At 34.2% G+C, this 23,490-nt stretch overlaps 1 protein-coding gene across 2 annotated transcripts in view; it reads right to left on the reverse strand.

Moving 5' to 3' along the window:
- The window catches only part of Lrch (Leucine-rich-repeats and calponin homology domain protein), a 78,853-nt gene that overhangs the window by 11,567 nt on the left and 43,796 nt on the right, over window positions 1-23,490 (reverse strand). For both annotated transcript variants that reach the window (XM_068765189.1, XM_068765188.1), the window contains exons 3-6: window positions 5,114-5,346; window positions 2,815-2,951; window positions 1,381-1,642; window positions 123-264 (exon numbers count right to left, since the gene is read on the reverse strand). In XM_068765189.1, the coding sequence (XP_068621290.1) occupies window positions 123-264; window positions 1,381-1,642; window positions 2,815-2,951; window positions 5,114-5,346 (774 nt within the window). The remainder of the gene's footprint in view (window positions 1-122; window positions 265-1,380; window positions 1,643-2,814; window positions 2,952-5,113; window positions 5,347-23,490) is intronic.

Genomic DNA, 23,490 nt, shown 5'->3' on the forward strand with positions numbered 1-23,490 from the left:
TGTTATTTTGTCGTTATATACCAACTTTTTTAAATTTTATGTATTATTATGTAAACGTATAAGAGATATTAATATATAATATTGTGTTTTATGTAACATTGATTGAGGATCGTGCGACTTACCCAGTGAGTAAAGGCGTCAAAGGGGCCAAAGGCGATTCACTGGAGAGCGACTGTGCCCTGGACAGGGCAGCGCCTGGCGACAGGGTCGATGGAGTGCTAGGCGTCGACCGGCCCGAGCCCCCGCCGCCAACGTCACCGCTAGCTGCAGATAAATGATAGCTAATAAGAATTGGTGGTGGATGGTGAGGTCATCTACGTAACACGAGGGTAACGGTAAAATACACAAACTAAGCATCGGCTACGCAGTTTCCTTGAAATCTCCCTTTTCTGTGCAAAATATAATTATGATTGAGAAGGTTCGTGGACAAACGAAACTCGTTTACTTTCGTTAGTCATATAGACAGAAGAGATGTTAATATACATGAATCGATAAGTTTTTAATTTCGTTAACCAAAGTTTTTTTATTGGGTTTCAAAGCTTTATTTTTACTGCGTTTGGACGACTAGCTATGGTAGTCGTCGAAATGAGATAGATAGTTGCTTTATGAAGCTTTTAATGACTAATCTAGTATTTACAAAGGAACCTATCGTTCAATACGCAATTAAATATTGTGAAAACGTAAGAATATAACAATTGTTTACATTTGTTAAAAATGGAATGCTCCACAAAGAGCGTTGATATTAAGTGAGATTTCTGTAACGAAATTGTGTAAGAGCATGACAAAAGTAATCCATTTTACAATTAACATTAGGTGATTACACTACCGTCAGTTACTAGTTTTAAAAGATATCCCAATTATGTTATATAAAACGGAAACTGGAAAGTATTTGTGTAATTTATGAAATCAAAATCATTCATTATAATTTGACATTCGAATAATAACTACGGCAAAAAGGGCATTTCAATAAAATGCTTATTGCAAAAATCCCGTCTGGCGTTTCCATTAGTAAATTAAATTGACGTCTGACCTAACTGAAAAATTGCATCCAATCAATATCACTTAACACCCACTTAAACGTATCGATCGATACAAAATTAAAAAAAAAACATAGTTTTCAAATTTTTTAATATTAAAAACGATTTCATTGAAATATTGTTCTAAATATAATCATTTTTGCCGTAAGACGTTTACTGCTAAAGATCTCCAATAGGTCCGGTTGGAAGCGGTCTGCCAACATGTGGGCGGACATTCAAAGCTGCGTTTGCCGGTTCGTGATGTCCATAAACTAAAAGCTCCAACGACAATGTTATTACAATATCGTAAAACAGCGTCAGTGTTAAATACGCAGTAAGCCAAGTACAAAGAAAATTCACTTACCATCATTAGACCATCTCTTGTCAACACCATCCGTGCAATATCCGCTGTCGATGACGTGTCTCGGCTTATGCCTCAAGCAGTCGATAGTGGCGTTGCCTGACGTGATCTGGTGGACAGCGCTCTGCGCGGGCGAGCTGTTGATGTATGAAGTGTGTTTTGCGGACCTTCTCGTGTCTTCTATACGTCTATGTGCTGGTAGAGAATCTTTGTTCGACATGTTCTCTAGATATTTAAATATATGCACACGCCCGCGCATGCATACCTGGAAATTGACGAATTACATTACACAGGTTTATTTTATATCTATTTACCGGATTTAACGAAATTCCACCCGCAAGTGGGTTTTGATATTTTCAAATTGTAGGTCTTATAGGTATAATACTAGCAAAAATTTATTTTTACATGTTAAAGATTACCAACAAGAATGGATTTTATAAAATATACATCTATAAAATTAGAGAAATTAAGTATTGACTTATCTCCTCATCTCTGGAACTGTAAATACTTTTAGATACTTGAAATGTGGAAGAAAAATATAATGGATTTTATGAAATTTTGTTGCAGTAAAGATTGAGGGGAAGTTTATTAAGTTCGCCAAGTGGGCCTACCCGCTAGGATAGCTGTTTTTTATATAGCATTATGGAATTTAAGTTCCAAACCAATTAAGCCGTGCGTAATATCTTGATGGTCGCGTTTGGTGTCATTGCTTCGAGGCTGTATGCTAAAACAGCGCTACATGAAGTGCAAATTCAATTAAGCTGTTAATTTTACATAAAACATCAGTTTCATAACTTGACTAACAACTGTATTGTTTTATATAGAAAGTCACAGACCTCATTTCTCAGGAAAAATCAACAAAAAAATGAGCCGCAAAAACCGTTACTAAAGTATAAAAAGATAACATTTTTAGTAAAAAGAATCAAGTTTCTTGTTTAAAATAAAGTAACATCGACCGATGTCTTTTTGCAAAATTAGTCAATGTGAAAATCAAAATATATTTTAAGCATTACGAGTAAAATATAGAGTGATTGGTTATAGGTGCAAATATTACAAGTGATGAATGTATAGCCCATTTGTCAGCAAACAGCTTTAAAGCCTTTTTCCAATCATTCCGTATAAAGTGATCACTTTAAAATATTTTACTTTTATTAATTTTTTAAATTTTATTGTATTCAGGTTAAAAAGTTCTAACAGTAAAACAACTGCGGGAACCTATAGTAAACAATAATAATTATTAACATATCGTAATCTGAATTAAAAAAAAACCCTTCTTACACATATATTATCATAACTTTATATATTATTTCTGAAATCATTGATTTTCAAAAAGGTTGTACCATGCATACATAATCGACAATTAAACGTTTAAAGTTTTTAAACCTGTAATAAATAATTCTGTACATTTATTAAGAACATGTTATTTAAATAACTTACTGTGGTGGGAGGGGAGACCAGTGGGTTGTTGTCTAAGTTAAGTGTGACTAGGGTGGTCATGTTACGTAGCTCCAATGGCAGCGACGATATGCAGTTGCAACTTACGTCCAGGTGCTCGAGGCGGAGGTATGTGATCTCTGTGGATCACATTAATTACCTTAAATATTGGCTTCAAAACAAAAAGACGTTAAAATATCTGTGATCCTAAATAGTATGTATAGCATAAGACGTAATTATTATTGATGTAAATAGATATGACTGGGAATGAACGCAATTAGCATCATCCATATATAATAAACTGTGTCAAATCAGTGTTTTTAATATTTCAGATATTTTCATTCAACCAGTACAATGTTATTGAAGCTGTCGCCACACTTTCGCCGCGCCCGAATAATTCATCTAGTACAAGTTTTCACGGGCCCCCCTGTTTATAAACGTTTATTGCGATTGACCTATATCATTACATTTCATAAGTTAACTATTATTTAACTATGCCTAATTATCTCTCATCTAGTAATAAAACACACTAAAAGACTTTCACTATAAATATTAATTTCCCATGGTCGCGCCTTAACTTGGGAATGAATTTATAGAAGAATTTACTATTTGCAGAAAAATGTTATGAAAAGAATAATTACAAAATTATACAGAAAATTATCAATAAATCTAGTGGCCATTGAAATATGGCATTGTTAAATACTTTTTTGATATTTATTTACAAATCTCTTTGAACTTCGCGCGTTTGACAGTCCACACGCTACAAATTTATGTTGTCTTTTAACAGCTGCATCTGTCACATTTAGTCAATAAATAAAGTGATCGTGTTAAAATATTTTTGTTTTGGAATGAGATATGCAACGACTTCCGACATACAGTCTGTCAAGACAGCTGGTAGATCAAAACACTCCGAACATTAAAAAAAAATTTGCATGACAGCTATTGCATATGACGGCTGTAAAAATGTATATGGTTTAATAATTTTTAGTCGGCTTCATTTATAAATAATGCAGTATAAAACAACTTATATACATTATGCAAACACTTTTCCGTTTAAAATTAAGTTTATAGTAAGTATTCACATTTTGTAGATATAATAAACGAAAGCATGCACAAAGAAAAAAACAGACATCCACGAGAGAGAGAGAGAGAGAGAGACAGAGAGAGCACACGAATATGTTAGATGTTTGCATGATACGTGTGGTTTACTTGATATCTTTACAAATATTTACTGTAAAAATTGAAAAAGCATATGTCAATATTTAAAGCCTTATTGCAAAAATATACATATTACGCTATAATACGCTTTAATTGCAGTCTCCTTGCATATTCACATCATACTCGTACAAAACAATAATTTTTCTTTTTTAGCTGTGTTACTATTTTACATTTATTAATAAAAAGTTTGAGTTTATCATTTACGTTAAAGTTGCAATACGACTATTTGTATTTTTTATCTATGCGTCACAAACCAGGTGTGTAAAGTGACTCATACTTTAATGCAAGCATTTCTAATTTTATTATCTCAATAAATGAACTTTCGTAAGTTAACATGAAACAAATTATTGTTCCGAAAGAAGAAAATGTGATAAATGAACCATCACTTCTAACACGAGAAACGTAAATATTACTCCGTCAACACGACCTATTTTCCTGCGGAAAACCTAATACTGAATATAATCTTGTACTGGCTCTGTAAAATGTTTATCTTAATAAACATTAATATTACACCATTTGAGTTTAAGAGTAGCTGTTTAAATATAGTTCTTTTTAATACACAGTGATTGGTGTAAAAGCTTTAAAGGGAATGAAATTAAGTGTTTAGAAAATTCTAAATAACGTAATGATAATATTGTAAGAAAATGCGTTTTCGAAATTCCGATCACTGTGTATTAAAATTAAATCTTGTTTACTATCTGTTTCAGGCTTTGTACTGTCAGAAGTTATTGGTTTGTTCCAATAGTTTTCAAGGGTGCACTTAATACAAAGTAATAAAGAATACAGGAAAGTATTTAAAAGCAACCTCTTCAAAGTTTTGACATAGGATACATGTTAGAGATGAGCGCCGGGGGCCTCAATGTTCTGAAGTAGAAACTATAGACCGGCAAGCTCTGCGTAGGACGTCCACTCGTAAGGTGTACAAATGAACTTGTTGAAGGCGTCGAAAACTGATGGATACAAGCCATATGTAACCGGTCTTATTGGTAGCCATATGTAACTGGTCTTAGAGTTTCTAGAGAAGAGAAGGTTAATCTAGCTGTCATAAGGATGAAACGATAATGAAGACGATGATGTAACTTACGTAAAGGCAGTAATCCCAACTGATTGTTGCTAAGGTCGAGCGCCCTCAGGCCACTGCAATCGCCGAGGGTCATTGGCACTTGTGTCAGTCTATTATTGGAGGCGTCGAGCTCCGCAAGCGAGCTCATCTTGCCTATCTCCTTCGGCAGTGTGGCCAGCAAGTTGTCTGGCACCAGGAGGACCTGCAGTGGCATCTGGCATACTTCTCGCGGCAACTCTGTGAGCTGGTTTGAACTGTGGACAGCAAAATAGAGGCTTAAGTTTATCAAAAAACAGTCACATAAAATAACTACAAAAATTTAATTGCAGTAGATTGCATCCTTTATCTTATCTATCACGCGACTGTCATTAGCTGGCAGGAAAAACGATTGAACATTTCCTTTCTCGATAAACGTACCGTAGATTGAAGAGCACGTATCCAGAGGAAATTGTTTCTTGAAATAAATTAGAAAGTCTTAATGGAAAGGCGATCTTAAAAAAAAAGTTGTTTTTTTTTTTTCAAATTAAATAACGTAAGGTGTTGTAATCGTAGCAATGAAATACATAACATAATTCTATTTGATTTACATATTCCTAACAAGCTCTTCCAGAAGAGAATATCGATTATAAAGGTTTAATATATTTAAACACTACTTTCACTATTACAATTAAAAAACAAGAATTACAAAATTGTTTTCGTAGCAATCAATCAAGCGTTTACAGTCTATCGTAACTAATATACAAGCTCGCCCATTCAACGCAAACACTTCTAGGTATTTATAACGAAGGGAAACCTACTTCGACACGAAGATTAAACCTAATTAGATCGGCTGAAACCGTAAATCTTTCGTAGCCAAACCTATTAGGGATGGTACGTGCCAAGACCTAAATCACACCGTTCACTCAATATCTGAGCATCCTGCAATTATTCAGCGAAACATACACAAACGCTTTCACATTTTGTTACAACACCATGCTTGTGAGGGAACTAGAGCAGATATAATTGGGTGCCCTTTAACGTTTTGAATGTTTCGCTTTTTGTACCGAACAATTTCCTGCGCTGCCTACAACGAAAAAAAAATACACATTAAATTTATTCTATTTAGGAATAATAAAAGAGATTCAAAATAAAAATAGTACCAATTGGAAATATTTTTTTCAAATTGAGCAACAACGAAGATATTTATTTTATGATACTTTCAAGTAACATTTTTTGATTTTGTTATTACGTGTTCGTAATAGATGTTTGTTCTTTGACATAGATTTAGAAAACATCCATCACGCAATATGGTGGTTAAGATTAAAATGATACTACTGGATCGTGTAATTTCAAACTATTTCCGTCTAAACATCCCATGGATGTGTGTCTCTATGACGAGTCAATAGGCTATTATACAAGTTAATATATATTTAAGAAACCTGTATATTGAATATGTATTAAGTTTGATCTAGTAACTAAGAGTATAGTGTTAATAGTTAGTTGTTTGCATAAAGAACTAAATAGCATAAAATAAATAATATCCGATTAATAGCTTTCAATACGCAATGAAGCTAATTAGATACCGCGCAATCAATTATCGACTGTAATACTCTGGCATTTAAAAGTAAAATACTTTAAATGACTTCGACATGTGGTACTAGAGGGGTTGAAGCGAATGCTTCGCATCTGGACTTACATCTTTTTGCGTTAAATCCAATCCAGGCCGTCTAGGCGTCTAGACGCTGCTTTCAAACTGGATTCAATACCGGGATTAATAATAGAATAGGGTTCGATGGACTGTATATTGACGAACGTTTATCAGTAAATATAAAAGTACATAAAGTTTGGTTTAGAACAAAAAATAAAAAAAATCCATGTTTTCGTGTATGTCGCATGATACATCGACAAAAATCACACTAAATATCTAGGAAAACACGCATTAATACCAACTAAACAAATAATATACAAACTATATTATTGAATGATAGGCTGTAGAGGAGAGATCGCATGAAATACTGAAGTGGTTGGAGCCATTTCGCTAATTATAAGTGAACATAGGGAGATTTTTTTTTATTTTGGATAGGTACTTATTGGTTTTGTCAAGTTGATCATTGTTCAGTAAATATTACATACAGCCGTTTCGAAAACTAAAAAAACACTATCTAATAGCGTAGGCAGTTTGTATTAAATGATAAATGGTCTCCATAGAGAGCATGCCTTATTAACGTTGACAGAGACTAATTAACTTTTACGTACGTAAACGGAAATGTTAAATAAATTTACTGTTTGACAAAATATTGTTTATTAAATTAAGATTTTGAAAATACGATTGAAAATATTTCCTTACATTAATTTTGTTATTTGGGCATCTGAATATTATCACAAACCTGCTATTTATAGTTATTTATTCTAGTATAGTACAAAGCACCATTATGGTATTGTGAATCAAAAGGGAATAAATTACATTTTTCAGTAACAGTAGCATTTAAGAGTTGCTCGTGTCAAGTTGTAGTGGATGAGGTACGAGCTGGTAGATCCGGCACGGATAGGCCCGCCACGAGATGTACTAACGAAGTAGTTAAAGCTCACGAGATCTCGGTGGATGCAGGCAGTGCGGCGGTCATCGTGACCGGACATGCATTGCCTGCATTTGGGGGAGGCCTATGTCTTGTAATCAACATCTATTGGCTGAAAAGTATAAATAACATTTACAATAGTATTAACAAATATTTTATTCTATTCTACAGGGTTGATTCGTTATAGGGATATAAGACTTAAAAGAGTGAATACAGGCTATTTGTCACTCTGTATAAAGTGATAAATCTGAAGTTAGTAACATTAATTTTTTTTTATTGCAACGCGGCAGGCTAATAATTAATGCCAGGGCAGTCTGTAGGGACAGGCAATTAATAATAACAAATTTTAATATGTAGTAATCTGAATCTTAAAAATTATAGCTTTTTCTTACTATATTATCATAAAGTCATTTATTATTTTTGAAAGCATTGATTTTTGGATACAGTGTACCGAATATTAATTGACAACAAATTAGCCATACATTCGCTCCATATAAAACTTTTACATCTTTAACAAATCACCTGTATATATGCGTTATAAACACTTTCTTTATATTTAGATGACACTTACTATAATTATACGTAGTAAATGATTGGCCCATAGACAATACTTAGTGTCAGTAAAATAGACACTAGTCGTAGTGCGTGAACGCGGTTAACAAAATAAGTGCTGCATTTATCCACGTGTGTTTACAATTGACGATTGGTTTCCAATAGCATCGCACGACGGAACCCGACACGACCGTTATCATACCGCCCGTATATGGCGACACGATATGGCGTTTCACCGGAACGACGGGACAAACGGTTCGTCAACCGGCTGCAATGTAAACACGCTTTCTCGACCGATGAGGTAAACTGAACGAATCGTGTGCCATCGATCCTAATACCGGGTAATTTAATATGGGCTGTTGTAACACGGACTTTTAATAGTTTCCTACGTTATATAATGATTCTTGGTAAATTTTTGCGAGAATCATTTACTAATTTACGTTTAAGACAGCTGATGTCTGTTAAGGCCAAGCATAACGTGAACGCTGTAGCGATGCGAACAATAAACGTTGCAAACTACCAGACCGTGTCGCGTACGGCAAAAAGTCGTTACGTGAATAAAAAAATTGCCTGATGGCTCTAATGAATATTGATAAGGTAGAGAAAATTTGCTAATCGAAAAAAAAAACTTTAATTATAATTATTGAATAGCGTCGAATTAATTCAAGATCGTAAATTTATGTATATGTATATATATATATATATATATATACATACGTATCTCAATGTATATATTGGAGATTACGACCTATATACTAACTCATCACGATATATCTAGAACTATTAGACTAAGTTAGTTGATATTTGGTAAGAATATTTCTTTCGCTGAGTAGAGGTGAGCTAAGAACTGATTTTACAAAATTTTCATCCGCAAGGAGGTTAAGGGGCGTCATTAACATACTCATTTCAAACTCTTAGGTATAAAACTTTGCCATTATGTTTTTTGCGTCTAAATTTCTCTCTATGTTTTACGTCATACAAAGGAGATAAATATGAAATTACTACCTCCTTAATCTAATTTTTAAATAAACAATATTGATGATCTGTTGCAATTGTAAGAGTACGTTGTTACATTATCTTGTGACTATTTTTTAAACGGACAAATAGATAACAAGACACAGTTTAGCTTCATAGTTTTGTTTATTCACACGTCTATTACGGAGAATAACCGTGTGAATATTAACTATTCTTATTACCATACAATAACGTAAATCTATGAACATTCAATTTATAACAAAAGCTAATAAATGCTCTTTACTTACAAAAGTCGTCAACGTTACGACTTCTAATCAAATATTTATCAAAGTAACATTCATAAACATTTATTAGCTTGTTATACTGTCACAGTGACAAATACATCTACCGCAAATTAGTGGACACAAAGACAGCCGTGAGTTCACAAGGCGTTTTACTACCAAGGGTTCATCCCTGTGTGATAAATAACGGGAATTTTACTTACGTCATCGCAACATTAGCGCGTCATCAGTAATGTTACAAATAAAGCAAAATAATTATTACATATTACAATATTTTCTAACTATTGTACACTACATAAATCTCATAGAGATCAGGAAATAACGTAGAATAACCAGAAAGACAAAGGTTCGAATTATGAGAAGCCTCATCATTCCATTCGTTCTATATGGAGCCTGATACCTAGACGCTGGGGATACTGGATCGTCGGAAAATAATCGCTCAGGAAACGTGGAGACGGATTCTCGAAATCCCGGCGGTGGACAATGGTGGACCAATTCAAAGAACTCGACTGTGCAAATACGAATCTTCAAGTTCTTATGACATGTCACCTGTAATGAGGACTTAATGGAACGTTTGGAGGTGAAAAGTAGACAGATGTTAACTGTCAGTAAAAAACTCAATAGCTGAATGCTCTCACTCTGACAAACACCCAGCTACTTGACGACGCATAGCGAGAGCAGTAGGGGCAACTGACCACTCTGACAAGAGTGCACGACTGGGAAGATACGAGTATTATATTACCGAAATAGTAGTATTAGTATCAAATACAATATCAGTAGATTAATGGTTGTCTACTCAGACAGACATTCAGACGCAGGTCGTCAGTCGATTCCCGACAGGCGCTTTTTGAGACAAATAACATTGTCGGTTTTTACAAAAGGCAGCGCAACAACTACAAGACTAATGCAATATTAACCTGATTAGAAACAAATAAATTTACCTTCAAACTGTTATTTGCTTACGACTTTACTTTGTAACTAGATATGAATCTGTATATGGATAATCGTTGCTATAGCGCTACCGCTGAACGGGGCGCGGCGAGGTAAGGGTTTATACTAACCCCGGTCTGGACGCGCTCATTTCTACAGCGCGACACGGCGGTTTCCATAGTCTGATCGATTGTGAGAAAAATTAGAAATCTTGCCACTTTTGGCTTCGTAATACTAACAGATATAAAAAAATTAATAAACTGATCTATATAAAAATATGTCTACAGTACAATGAGTGCTCTTAATATATTTTAGTGCTTACATTATTAAATTCCTTTATTTTCAAAATCTTTCGTTCCAAAATGATAGGTGTATATATTTAAAAGCCGTAAATCAACATAAATATTAGATCATTTGTGCCTTAATCAAATAAATTTATTCCCTGTTTTACACTTTGAACTCGATTGTAAATAAAACAAAAAAATACGTGAGATAATTACTTCAAACAAAAATTAACACTTAAAGCATTATAATGAAAACAAAGTCGCATTATTACTGGTTTCGCAGTGTACGAAATAAAAATCTTATATTGGTTAACAATCATTGTTTATTATTAAGACATTAAATCGATAAATCTCTCGATAAATCGCTGAATTATCTATTCTTTTTTTATAACCAATCTTAAATAACTTCGTATGTAACGAGGTCGTTGGAAGACGCTGGGTGCAAGCCGTTTCCTTCCGGTGCTATTAAAATTCTGTGGTGGACACCAATGTCCAGTAGTAGACATCATGGCTGAAATGACGACGAATATAATGACGTGTATTTAATGTGTAGAATTATTATCAGAATACCGTGTGATCGATTCTCAATAATAAATGCGTCGACGTTTATCAGAGAACCGCAGCCCGACGTGCTTTCCGAACATCGAGCGCGCGGGCACGAGGCATCACGACCACTTGTCCGCGGGAAAGCGTAATGATACTTAACTATGATGATTACTTTGACAACCGCGTAGATAATGATGCACTTCCACGATAGGCTTTTGCGATTTGTTTTTACCAATGTCTCATGGTTTCCTATTGTAAGAATCTGTAACATATTTATTTGAATAAAGTGTACTGGTTCAACATGCCTAGGGTAACATTACCGAACAATCATTATTTCGATCTCTGAGTAGAATATTAACGACGATCATTCTGCTCGGGGATAATAAAATATGGCCACGCTTTGTGAAATCAATTTTTTTTTCGCTTTTACTGTTTAGCGACAAGTCTTGATATTTTCCCTTTAAAGTCCCCGGTCATTACCGGAGCCAAGAGACTTTAAAGAGAATTTATGTAATGACATAGACGACGTGCGGATTGGAAGTTTGCGCTCATGCAGCTCTTGTGGATAATCCATGTTGTAATAGTTCGCAAGATAAATGTACCGAAACAAGATCCGGGTTTAGGCATTCACTCAATACCCGTTTACAATTCCATTTCATCTGTGCCCCAGAGGACCGAAATATCGAATTGACCGGTTTTGTTTGTTTGCATGTTTTTGAATGTTGTTATAATTCAATTAGCAAACATTTTTTAATCGTCAAAAGCACATAGATTCTATCTTTAAATCTCAATACAAATAACGTAGGTTTGCTTGTATATAAGATATTGAGTAACGTCGTAAGGAAAAACGTGCTTGAAACTGGATATTGATCGCTTGTCATGAAATACTAGATCAGTATCAGAACTACCGGTGAAAGTGATGTGATATGTGAATATATATTACGTAAATGAAATTTATAAACGTAATGAACGTACGTGGTCCAGTGCTTATAGACTGACATAAATAATAGATAGTCGTTGATTCGACCCCTGGAGGTATACAATATAATATCGACAATAAAAAAGGTAAATTAATTATTGTTAGCAATATTCTTCTTCTTGAAGTGCCTCTCCAACTAGTGGAGGTTGACTATCAGCTTCCTGCTCTCTTCCTTATTTTTGGTTCTGCGTAATAGCTCAGCAGCGCTGGCGATTCCGGTCCACTTTCTAATGTTACGAAGCCACGACTTCTTTCTCCTACCAACCATCCTTTTACCAGCGACCTTTCCCATCATGATAAGTTTGTATTGTATGTATTGTTAGCAATATTCTAGAAAATTCGAAGGTTTTGTAACACTAAACCCTACTAGATCGCATTAGGTATACAATGATAAAATGACCATACATTAACAGTTAACCGATATCATCAAGATATATCGTCTTCCATAATAAAGGTATATTCAAACATTTTAACACAGCAAAATTACTATTGATTATGTGACAGCGCGAGGAAAGAGAACGATAGTGTAGTAGTCCCCTAACCCCTCGGAAAAATATTATCACTTTCCGTTTGAGTCGAATCACATGTACACGTCGCGTAGGGGAGAACTAATGCATGGATGTTATAATACAGTTAACCATGGACAGTGGCCTTGTTGAGAAAATATTATGTAAGTTTAGAAAAGGAGATGTTCTTGCAAACTGTACGAGTATAGTTCAATTTTTAACACTCACATTCTCGGACTTTTATGCCAGTCGTGTCACAATGAAAAATTCAAATGCAAAAGCGGAAAGGAATGTTACATGAATCCTGGTATTTACACGAGCTCAGTTAAGCTTGTTTGAGGACAACTACCGCGTGTGACACTATATATCATATACTTATTATTTACGAACGCAAATGTATTAGACACAATCGTATTAATTTCAAACAAAATCCGAAGTTATTGTTTAATGGTTGCTAACATGATCAATAGAAATAAACTTGTCACTCAGTTTAGCTGCGCCCTTTGACCAATTAAATCATAATTACTCAGACGCATCCATCTAAAAGGATTAAAGCATCTGGTTAATGTGAACATGGCTTTCTAATTTATCTGTTCAATGGGCGTAACTAAGCTGAATGACGACGATGGGTTATTATTTTTTACTTTAATACTATAGAAAACGTGAATTTTTTTTTATCCTAGTTGGTTTTGAGCAAGGCTCTTTCATGTGCTCTACTTTTCCATGTATTTGGAGAATGGTCAAGGACTGGTTATCAGGTCCAAATCATCCTATTCTTACTTTAAGACCCTTTTGATTGAAATTAGAAACAAAGTAAATTTATTGGAAGACTAACAACGAATTATGTTTGCATATAGACTTTAACAACTCACTATGATACCTCATCGTCGATGTATGTAAAATATGCATGCCTATTCAGTGTGAGAACGGAAACATAATTGCAACAAGATGATAATCATTAATCTGTCTGTGAGAGGATTTATTTATTCCTATTTCCACGCTTTGAAGCCATTTTATATGATAATTTCCTGGATTCTTTATATATGTACTATGAAGAGTTTCATTCAGTCATTCACGTCGGCTAGATGCCTACTCCAAGGCATAGGCCTATTAAAAAGATCGTCACAATGACCGGTCTTGCGCTGTATCAAGCGACTTCCCACAATCTTGATTGTCTTTCGGTTCACCTAGTGGGTTCTCAACCCGCCAATAGTTTGATAGATAAAAAGAATATTTGCAATAAAACAGAATACTATGGGCGCCTCCTATGTTTTCATTAGTGTTTTTTTATGACAGATGGTGAGGACTATTACCCTAATAGCATTTACAAATTCCGCACATTAAAACAGAAGCTAGTTAGAACTTTGATTATGGCAACATAGCTCAAAGGCATCCTTATGGCTACATAATACTTTATGAACGGACTGCACCCAGGCTAATTCGTTTTAAAAGCAATTATAAAGCGTTTGTAAGTAGCTTTAATAGATAACGTATAATTCTACATCTACTTTAATAAAATAAGATTTATATCTTTATGTCAACGAGGGTTAACACTATACATATTTTACACCGATAATTATAAAATTGCATTAATATTAAATATTCACTCCACAAGTATAAACTGGATTAATATATAATTTTCTTTTGCCTCCTCGATTTTTATCTTAACTAAAGTTCCATACGAGTGACTAATATTAGTCTTGAAGATCCCGACTTCCGTGTTCGCATCTTATCGCTTATTAACACCAGAAATGAGGCAGTGTATACGGCCATTTAAAAATTAAACAGTTTTGTCTAAAAGTACAATTCATTCTTAAAATATAATATGGAATACAAGAAAGTATACAGGGTGATTGGTTATAGGTGTAAAAGCTTTAAAAGTGCGAATGTGTAGCTCAATTGTCAGCTTTAAAGCCTCAGCCGCTTTTTTTAATCATCTTGTATAAAGTAATTATTCTGGAATAAGCTACATTAATTTATACTTTCTATTACAATGCTACAGCCAATAAGTTTTGCCGGTAGTACCAATACACTGTACTAACAGATAGTAAACAATTAATTTTTAAAATGTGGTTAAACGCTTTTTCTTACTATATTATCATATTATTTCATATTTCTGAAACTTTTCGCTTTTGGATAGGACCATAGAATAATACTCTTTTAAAGCTTTTACGCCTATAATCAATCACACTCTACATATCCTAAATTAAGGTAAATTTCTGATGCAATTCCACAATCTTCTACGGGTGCATGATTCGGTGTGCATGTTCCACTTTCCGAAGTAATATTGGCTTGACATATAAGGCGGACACGCGTCAACTGTCAACATTATCGAGAAACGTTAAAGGTATGAAATTAGAAACAGCTACATTTCACCCGTAATGACACATACTGTACTTTAAACATGTCAGTAACTAGTTGTATAAAAATATACACATTCACCAATAGTAATTTGAAAATCGAAATTAGTACAAAAATAAATTTTGGGACCACAGAACGAACGATAAATAGCTTATGTATTTATTAATGCCTTGATGACACTGAAAGATTTTAAAACTGGCTAAATTACAAACAAGATTTAAAATATTTAAATTCAAGAATAGAACCATCTACTTGTTTTTCACGTATTGTTTTTCTTTTTCTGGATATACGCCCCCCCCTTACTCCATCATATTTAGGTCAACGATAAAAAAATAATTAAAGATATGAAAACGCCATAACATTAAGAAGGTAACAAAGACTTGCCTTAGGATTCATATTTCCAGTATATGTTTACGGCACGAAACCGTGGAAGGTAGAAGAGAGATTTCTTCAAGTAAAGTATGTGAATATGATGCTGGAGAAGATTGTTGAGAATATGGATTAGAGATTAGATTAGTAGCACCGCACTGATATCTCCGTTCTCCAGGAGTTCAAGATCAACTAATGCCTGTCAAGCATCGTTAATTTTTACTAATTTTAAAAGATTTTGGCCATATTATGCGAAATAAAGATGGTGCTATGGAGAAACTTGTCGATTGGTACAAAATTAAGGAGGTGGAAATCGAAGAATTAAGTACGGGTAAGGGCCTTGACGGAAGCGTCCTTGAATGTCTATACGTGCGAATTGACCGGGAGAGGGAAAGATGGATGTTAAGTGGGCGTGCTCTACAAAAAAGAAAATAGTTCGAAATTTAAAAAACGAAATTCTTTCGTCTATTTTTATATCAATTAAAAGCACTAAAGTACGACTATATGTCAAAGCATCCCGTACACTCTCGTCGGCCGACATTATAAATCAGAGTAACGGCCGAGGTTCACTTTATGACTTTATTTTAGTACTGCGCACATTAACGAGGAATCGCTTGACGGATTTTAAGATTTAATTTCTGGTACTTGCACTCAGAGGGTTACAAAACGAAATTCAATATTTATTCTGTATTTTTTCTTTCTAATGGCTGCCTTTAAAATTTAAAAAAAAATTGTAACATACAAATTAAAGACGAATGAGTAAGAAAATGATCAATTTAACATTCTAACAAACATTTCAGTTGTAAGCTAAACGGAATTTGTAATAAACGAGGGAAATATCAAAACGCAAAATTATATTGCGAGTATACTAAAAACCTGTCATGTAACAAGGGTGAAGCTGTCATTCACGACCTGTGTACTTATACACACCTCAATAATGAATAATCATCAAATCAAATATAAAATATTTTCACATCTTTTTTACATTTATGAATGCGGCATGTACATATGTAAGTTACGATCTGATCTTAATAAAATTTAGAAAAGGAATTCCATCGATCATTCGTTGCAACGAACTAATCCCTCTATAGTCAAGCAACTCAAAATCGCTTCAAGGCTGGCTATACTTTGCCTCATACGAGTATTTGACTGTTTTGAAAAAATTACCAGGATGACGACCGACTAGCAGAAGAACGTTGCTAAAAAGATCACCGGCAAAATAGGAGGTAAAAAAGAATTCGGACGCAGTGCTCTAGTTAAGGTAGTTCAACCAACTCTTATAAAAATTGGGTTTTTATAATTTCACTATAACAGTGTAAAAGAGTTTTAAGTGACAAGAAAGCTTTGAAATTATTTAATCTACTACCGTATTAACCACATTCGGTCTTCTCGGATGAGCGCGTTTGGAACCTTTCTAGCTTTAAGCTGAAGGAAGACGTTATAGAGAAACTCAATTTAATCCTGGTTCACAACTAATTGGGTTTTTCTAGCATTCTTCTCATAGCGTAGACAAGTGGTCACTGTAGACGGTCCTAAGTGGTCAATAATACAAAAAACGTTTCGCACTAGACACCATCGATTATAGCATGACATCATACGGCAAAATTCTGTGGGAGGAAGTCACGACCCTTAGGATTGGGAATAACTACGCATAAGTAAATTCGGTTCTTATTTCATCCATATTGGATTAAAAATATCACGGAGCAGTTTTTAAGAGCTCATAACAATATAATAAATTGCATTTTACAACTTTTTTTATTATTATAAAGACGATATGTTAAACGCTACTTGATCATAAACAAACAATACATGCGATACGTTTCCATGGCGATAATTGATAAGCTTTAGCCTGACGATTAAACGAAGTCGATAAGGAAATAACAGCAAATTTATTTATGTACAAATTTATATACAATTATCGTCAAAGTTAGTTTAAATCAATTTATTGCAGAATAACGTACTCGTAAATAATGTGGCTACATGAAGATATCTTAATGAGATAATCTTAATATAGTGAAATTTTAAATATTCGCACACAGAGACAATCCCGTAAACATATACACATTGTGCATAATAATCAGATTCAACATATAGTAACACGGAATTTGATACCATTTTTGTTACTATATATTCATTACGTTGTTTATTATGTCTGAAACCATTGGTTTTAGGACAGAGCGTACCACAAAGTAATTGATAACAATGAGTTATACATTCACTTCTTGAAAGCTCTTACAACTATAACCAACGCACACAGAGAGATCTGTAATATCGAGGCATTTTTAGCAATAAAGATGATGCGAGGAACACATCATTCTTGATTAGTGATCAAAATGTAACTGCAGTAATAGTCGACGAGAAACAACGTCGAGTACGTCGTTGTCAGTAATTGATTCTCCGGCTGCCGTCATCCAACCTATAAAACATAGGCCCGACTACTTCTTGATCCATTGTACGACGATACAATATTTTTGGGTATGTCGACATCTTATAGAGTACATAAGAGAAACAGCGACGTCTGGTCAATTACTTAAACATTTAATATTTTTTTATCATATTTACTGTATGACCACAACTCCATCTAGACCAGGGGTGAGCAACCTTTTTTGCTCGGAGGGCCGCAGTTTCAAAAACAAGGGGCCATGAAGAAAATAAAGTATATATACAAGGTTCAAAACATGTTATAAACGTGGTATATGTTTGTATTTAAGATATTCAAAACTAATTAGACACTTTGTTATCCTTTAAGCCTCGCTTCTAAGTTTTTTTAAAAAAAAATGAAAATAAATTAAATTTTACACGCCTCAAGGGCCGCGGGTTGCTCATCCCTGATCTAGACAACTATCTAAATCATCATCCTTTCAGACGTTGAATGTCCACAGCTGGACACATACCTACTCTATATGGAATTCGAAAAGGACCGATTTAAAAAGCAGACTACATCCAATATTTTCCGATCTTAACTTATGGGTAGACACACTACACTACGCTTCCCGGTCCATAGTCTTCACTCCAGAGCCTTAAGGCTCCGCCGGCCAGCAGTTTTGCGCGCTATTTGGCATATTTAATGCTGCTTCACATTGCCAATATGCAAGTCTCTACCCGAAATTTCCGTTGCCTACCGATGAGGGCAATGAGGAGATTGTTGATTTGATCTCGTGAATAAATTCCGAGTATAATCATCTTATATACATGAAAAACAAACTCTTAAACACTAATAGTCTAAGGTGTTACAAATTACAACTTACGATCTAACGTGAATACGATTTGCAGGCACGTGCATACTTTAATACGAATTTAATAATACCTTTGGCGTGGTCTGTAGAATTGGAAATTTCATCATAATCATGAGCTGTATCCAAAAAGAGGACACATACGGCTTTTTTCCATTAAAAACGTAACGAGGCGATGTTTACGTATATTTGATTAAATAATTTATCATATTATTACTTGACATCATTTCCATTCTTCTGTCAATAATGGCGTTGTTTCGTAAAACGTTTCTACTATTCGTAACACTTAGATAAGGGCGCTCTTATCAAACATTCACTATTTAAAGAAACTCTACAGTTACCGACTGTTAACCAATTATAAAATTAAATATCTTTACTTAAGACGATGAATATGCCTTACGCCTACATAATTTAATTGTATTACTATTAAGACTATTCTGAATTTCGTAATTTTTTGGACTTCTTTTTAATTATATCCATAAGTATATAAGACAGTTCCATCAGTGCACTGACTTATCACATTGTCTTTAGTACCATTAGACTTAGAATTTTTTTTAGGAACATTCCTGTCGCCGAATAGAAGTCAGAGGTAGGAAATTTCATCCCCAAGAATATTGAAACGTCTTTCAATGAAAAATGCAAAACAACTATAGAAATGCTATACAGATAAGTACAGAAAGTGCCCAGATTGTTTTAGGCCCACGCGCACGCACACTGAATCAAGAACAACGGTTAGTTTTGAATACCCCGTGTGCAATTCAACTTAAATACTTTATTCGTCGTTTCCTTAATTCTTGGACAGGAATATTTTAAACAACATATTATGTTATTACATCTTTTAAACCGATGATTTCGATCGATTCTACTTTTCTGTTTTTGGTTTAGAGTATAAACAAATACAGCCGAGGACGTAGAGGACAAAAGAGTTACAAACCCTAACAATAATCAATTCTAATGACTAATCCAGTACTCGGATATTAGAAGGATAACAAAACATGCTATTGTGAGCAACAAATAAATAAGAAACAAATAGCTTGTGTTTCTGGTTCAATTAACAACACACATTCCATGTTACAGTTTTTTTGTTTTACAGTAACTGTAGAACAATAAGAGCCCATTTTCTTTGGCGTTACGATGGTACTAAGCACGTCTCTATACATACACATGGCCGTGACATCGCCGGTCGTTGAACCCGCCCACTGATCTTTACAGCGACCTACAAACTGATCCGCTGTTATCACAACGCTGACGAGGTATTTTAGTTGCACATAAAAAGGCCTTTCTCTAGTTCGGTCGGATTCCTTGTGTTATATTATGAATTTGCGTACACATATCTTAGTCGCTTAACGAACCATAGAGACCGCTATGTATTGCTCGTCATTTTCTTTCGACATCGAAACAGGAATTAAGAGAAACGAATGTAACTGATATCATATACATATATATATATATATATATATATATATATATATATATATATATATATATACACATATATATATGTAAATAAAATAACATAGTTCTGAAGTGGAGACTACAAATCGGCCAGCGCAATGTAAGACATCTACACACACAATGGAAGGACGGCCTTATTAAAATTGTAGCCTAAGTCCAGCAGTGGACATCCTATGACTGAAATGATAATTAAGATATATAAAACGTGTACTCGTATATAGTACGATATATTAAGTAACACATACAGACTAAAGTCCACAATTTATACAAAATAATATATTGTGTAAATACTTGTACAAAAATCCTAAAATTTATGATGATGATTAAGAGTGACTTGATACTTAAATAAGAAAAAAATCAAACACATTAACCTAAATTTAATATTAAATTAAAATATATTTTTCGAATTAGTATCCGGATGAGTCATAACTACGTTGACAATTTAGGTCACGATGTTAATTATGTTGACTGAAATAGATACAAGAATTGGTGCATTAGGATCGTAACAAATGTTCACAGATGTTGTTTTACTTAAAAAATACGAAGCTATTACTAAAACTAAATGTATTAACATTGTATTGCCAAAGTCAGCTCGACTATGGAAACAACAGAAAGAAATGAAAATTGAAAATGAATGCTGTTGTGTTTATTCCATACCATAAAACATATGTTTTCTAGTTGCTCATTTCTACTCATTCTTCTGTTATGAATTCCTGGAAAAGCGATAAGAAAAGTGTCAACCAAAGTAATTTTTTACTCCACTATTAAAGAAGTCAAAATATTTTTCAAGAACGACATGTGATTCGTCGTCAATCAGAGCAAAAAAGTTACAATTACATTAATTTTACATAGTCCCTTTATAGTCATAGTTACGTACAGTTTTTTTTTAAATCAAACAAAAGAATAAGATGCTACAAATTAACAGTTACCGTAGCATCAAAGATGTGAAATTTCGAAATAAACACAGTTTAGTCGCCCAAAAACATATTTCAGCACAATTTAAAATTAAAAAACCATGCAAGTATCTAAAAATGTAAGTTAAAAGATGTGAATGCAACAAATTTCACAAAGAAACCATGTATGCAATTATGCAAGCGGAAATGTGCGGGGAGAAATAAGAGTGCTTAGTCAAAGTGGTGAGGTGAGGATTCTATTTGGCCCCCAAGTTGAAATACGCATAAAAGCATTTCTGGAGGTACTTTTTTTAGATATATTTCACTATAAATCTTTTAATGTCCCTTCACTTTTCTCCCTCTTGAGTAAGTCGGTTTTAAAAATGTCTCTTCGTAATTATGTTATTTAAATAATCGTCTTATAAACTATTTTTGTACGCGTGCTTTGATTTTTTTAACGACGGGAAACGTGTCACCTCGAAGTAGTCGTATCTCAGCTGTGGGTAAATAACACCGAGCGACGTGAACTTGTATCGGTGATGTTAGTTCGGTCACGGGATCAGTTTATGGTTTCCATCAAACATTGTCTAGGTTTCGCGGTTTTAAAATTAGTGTCTTCTTACCGGTGATCGGATAGTCTGATGTATAACTGAAGTTGATCTGTTGGCTTATAAAATAAATTTTTGGATAGTATTTTGCGCATATTCTAGACAGGATAACATGTACATACGAAGGCACGTTTCTTTTGTTAATTTATCCTTCCATAATTTCTTGACTAAAGAATCGTTTTGGTTAAATATACATTCTAATATCAGAAGTCATTTCCTTACATTAAAATAAAGGCTTTTTTGCCATACCATAGTCAAATTACATATTTTATTTCACGTCACAAATTAGATTCGAGAATAATAAAACTTTATAGAAAAAAACATTTTCGTATTTAAAAGCTATGTGATTAGTGATAAATTAATAAGAATTCCTTACAGCCAATAAAATTACTGGATAAACGATGAAGACAGTGACAAGGTTCTGGAGTGGAGACCACGAATCTGCGAGCACAACGTCCACCCGCAAGGTAGACGAGTCAAGTTGAACAGGCAATGGATAGGCCACGGAGCGCGCAGAACAGACGTTCGCAGTGTTCTAGAGTTGAAGTCTGATGCCGGCAAGTAAAAAGCTGGACGCACACTGCTTTCAACTGGTGCTATTGGAAATCTATGGAGGTGGCCGTGACCAGCAGTGAACATCCTGCGGCGAAAATGATGATGGTAAACTGATAAACTGCTATAAGTAGTAAATCTCATTACAATCCACCAAACATAAATATACAACTAACTATATTGGATAGATTTAACGCAGTAATGCATGCAAAACAACAATTTTCCAAAATAAGATTAATAAGATTGCTTTCATGGTGTTGTGAGTTCTAAAAGACTAAGCGGTTGGAATCTGTCAAAGTCCAAAAATAGACAAGCGAATAATGGGCCATTAACAAACTTTTTTCTAAAATGCCGGTACGATTCAAAGTGGCCCTGATGTCCCTTGGTTGGTATAAAACCATAATTTAATATTGCCGTTCGTGATTCTCACAATTAGTATTCAAAAACCGCTAATGATAATGGTGTTTCAGTGGAAGCTAAACGCTTTGAACTTCTTATTTTAATGGCGTTTTACACATTGACCTTAATTATATTACCAGAGTTCTTGGTGTTATAGTTTGTAAGAGTTCTTAAACGTCTCCCGGGGTATGTGAGCAGGACGCAAGATGTAGATAAAAAGTAAAAAAAAAAAGACTTCAGTTCTCTAATATCTCGTGTGCGTCTTGTCCATCGCGCCCTCCCTTGTTTCACCGTTCACACACCTATGGCAAGCTGAATAAGCGAATAAACAAATTGTAAGCAGGCTGACCAAACGGCGCGCAGAAATGATATCTATGAAGGTCTTAAGATTCTAGAGTGAGAACCACGGACCTGCAGCGCAGCGTGCGACTTCCATCTTGTCATAAAATGAACTTGGTCTTTTGACTGCTTTATGGGACGACAACGGTTAAGGCTGTCAGAAGACGTTGGATACAGGCCAATTCGAACTGGTCTTGGAAATGTAACACGGAAGCCTATTACCAACAGTGAAGGTCATGCGGTTGAAATGATGATGATACTGCAGACGGTGGGAAGTACTTTCTCACATACCAGTTTCCGTAATAAAACGTTTGGTAGAAATGCGAGTATTTTCTTTTATAATCAAGCGCTATTCGTAGTATATTATTTCCGTGAATTATTTAAAAATAATTTTATTTCATTTAATGAACTTTTGCTTTTACTAAATATATTATAGAATTGCATTAGGGATGGAAGTCTTTTGACCTTGTTCGATAGTACACGTTAAAGCCAAGTTGTTGTTATGTTATATATAAAAATATCTGGAAGTATTCTTTCTTTGTATTAACAATTACAGATAAAGTGTCAATAAATTAAACTAA

This window comes from Battus philenor, unplaced genomic scaffold (assembly GCF_028537555.1).
Source record: "Battus philenor isolate CCGP_79_NKW_IND1 unplaced genomic scaffold, ilBatPhil1.0.hap1 SCAF_2, whole genome shotgun sequence".
Taxonomy (NCBI): domain Eukaryota; kingdom Metazoa; phylum Arthropoda; class Insecta; order Lepidoptera; family Papilionidae; genus Battus; species Battus philenor.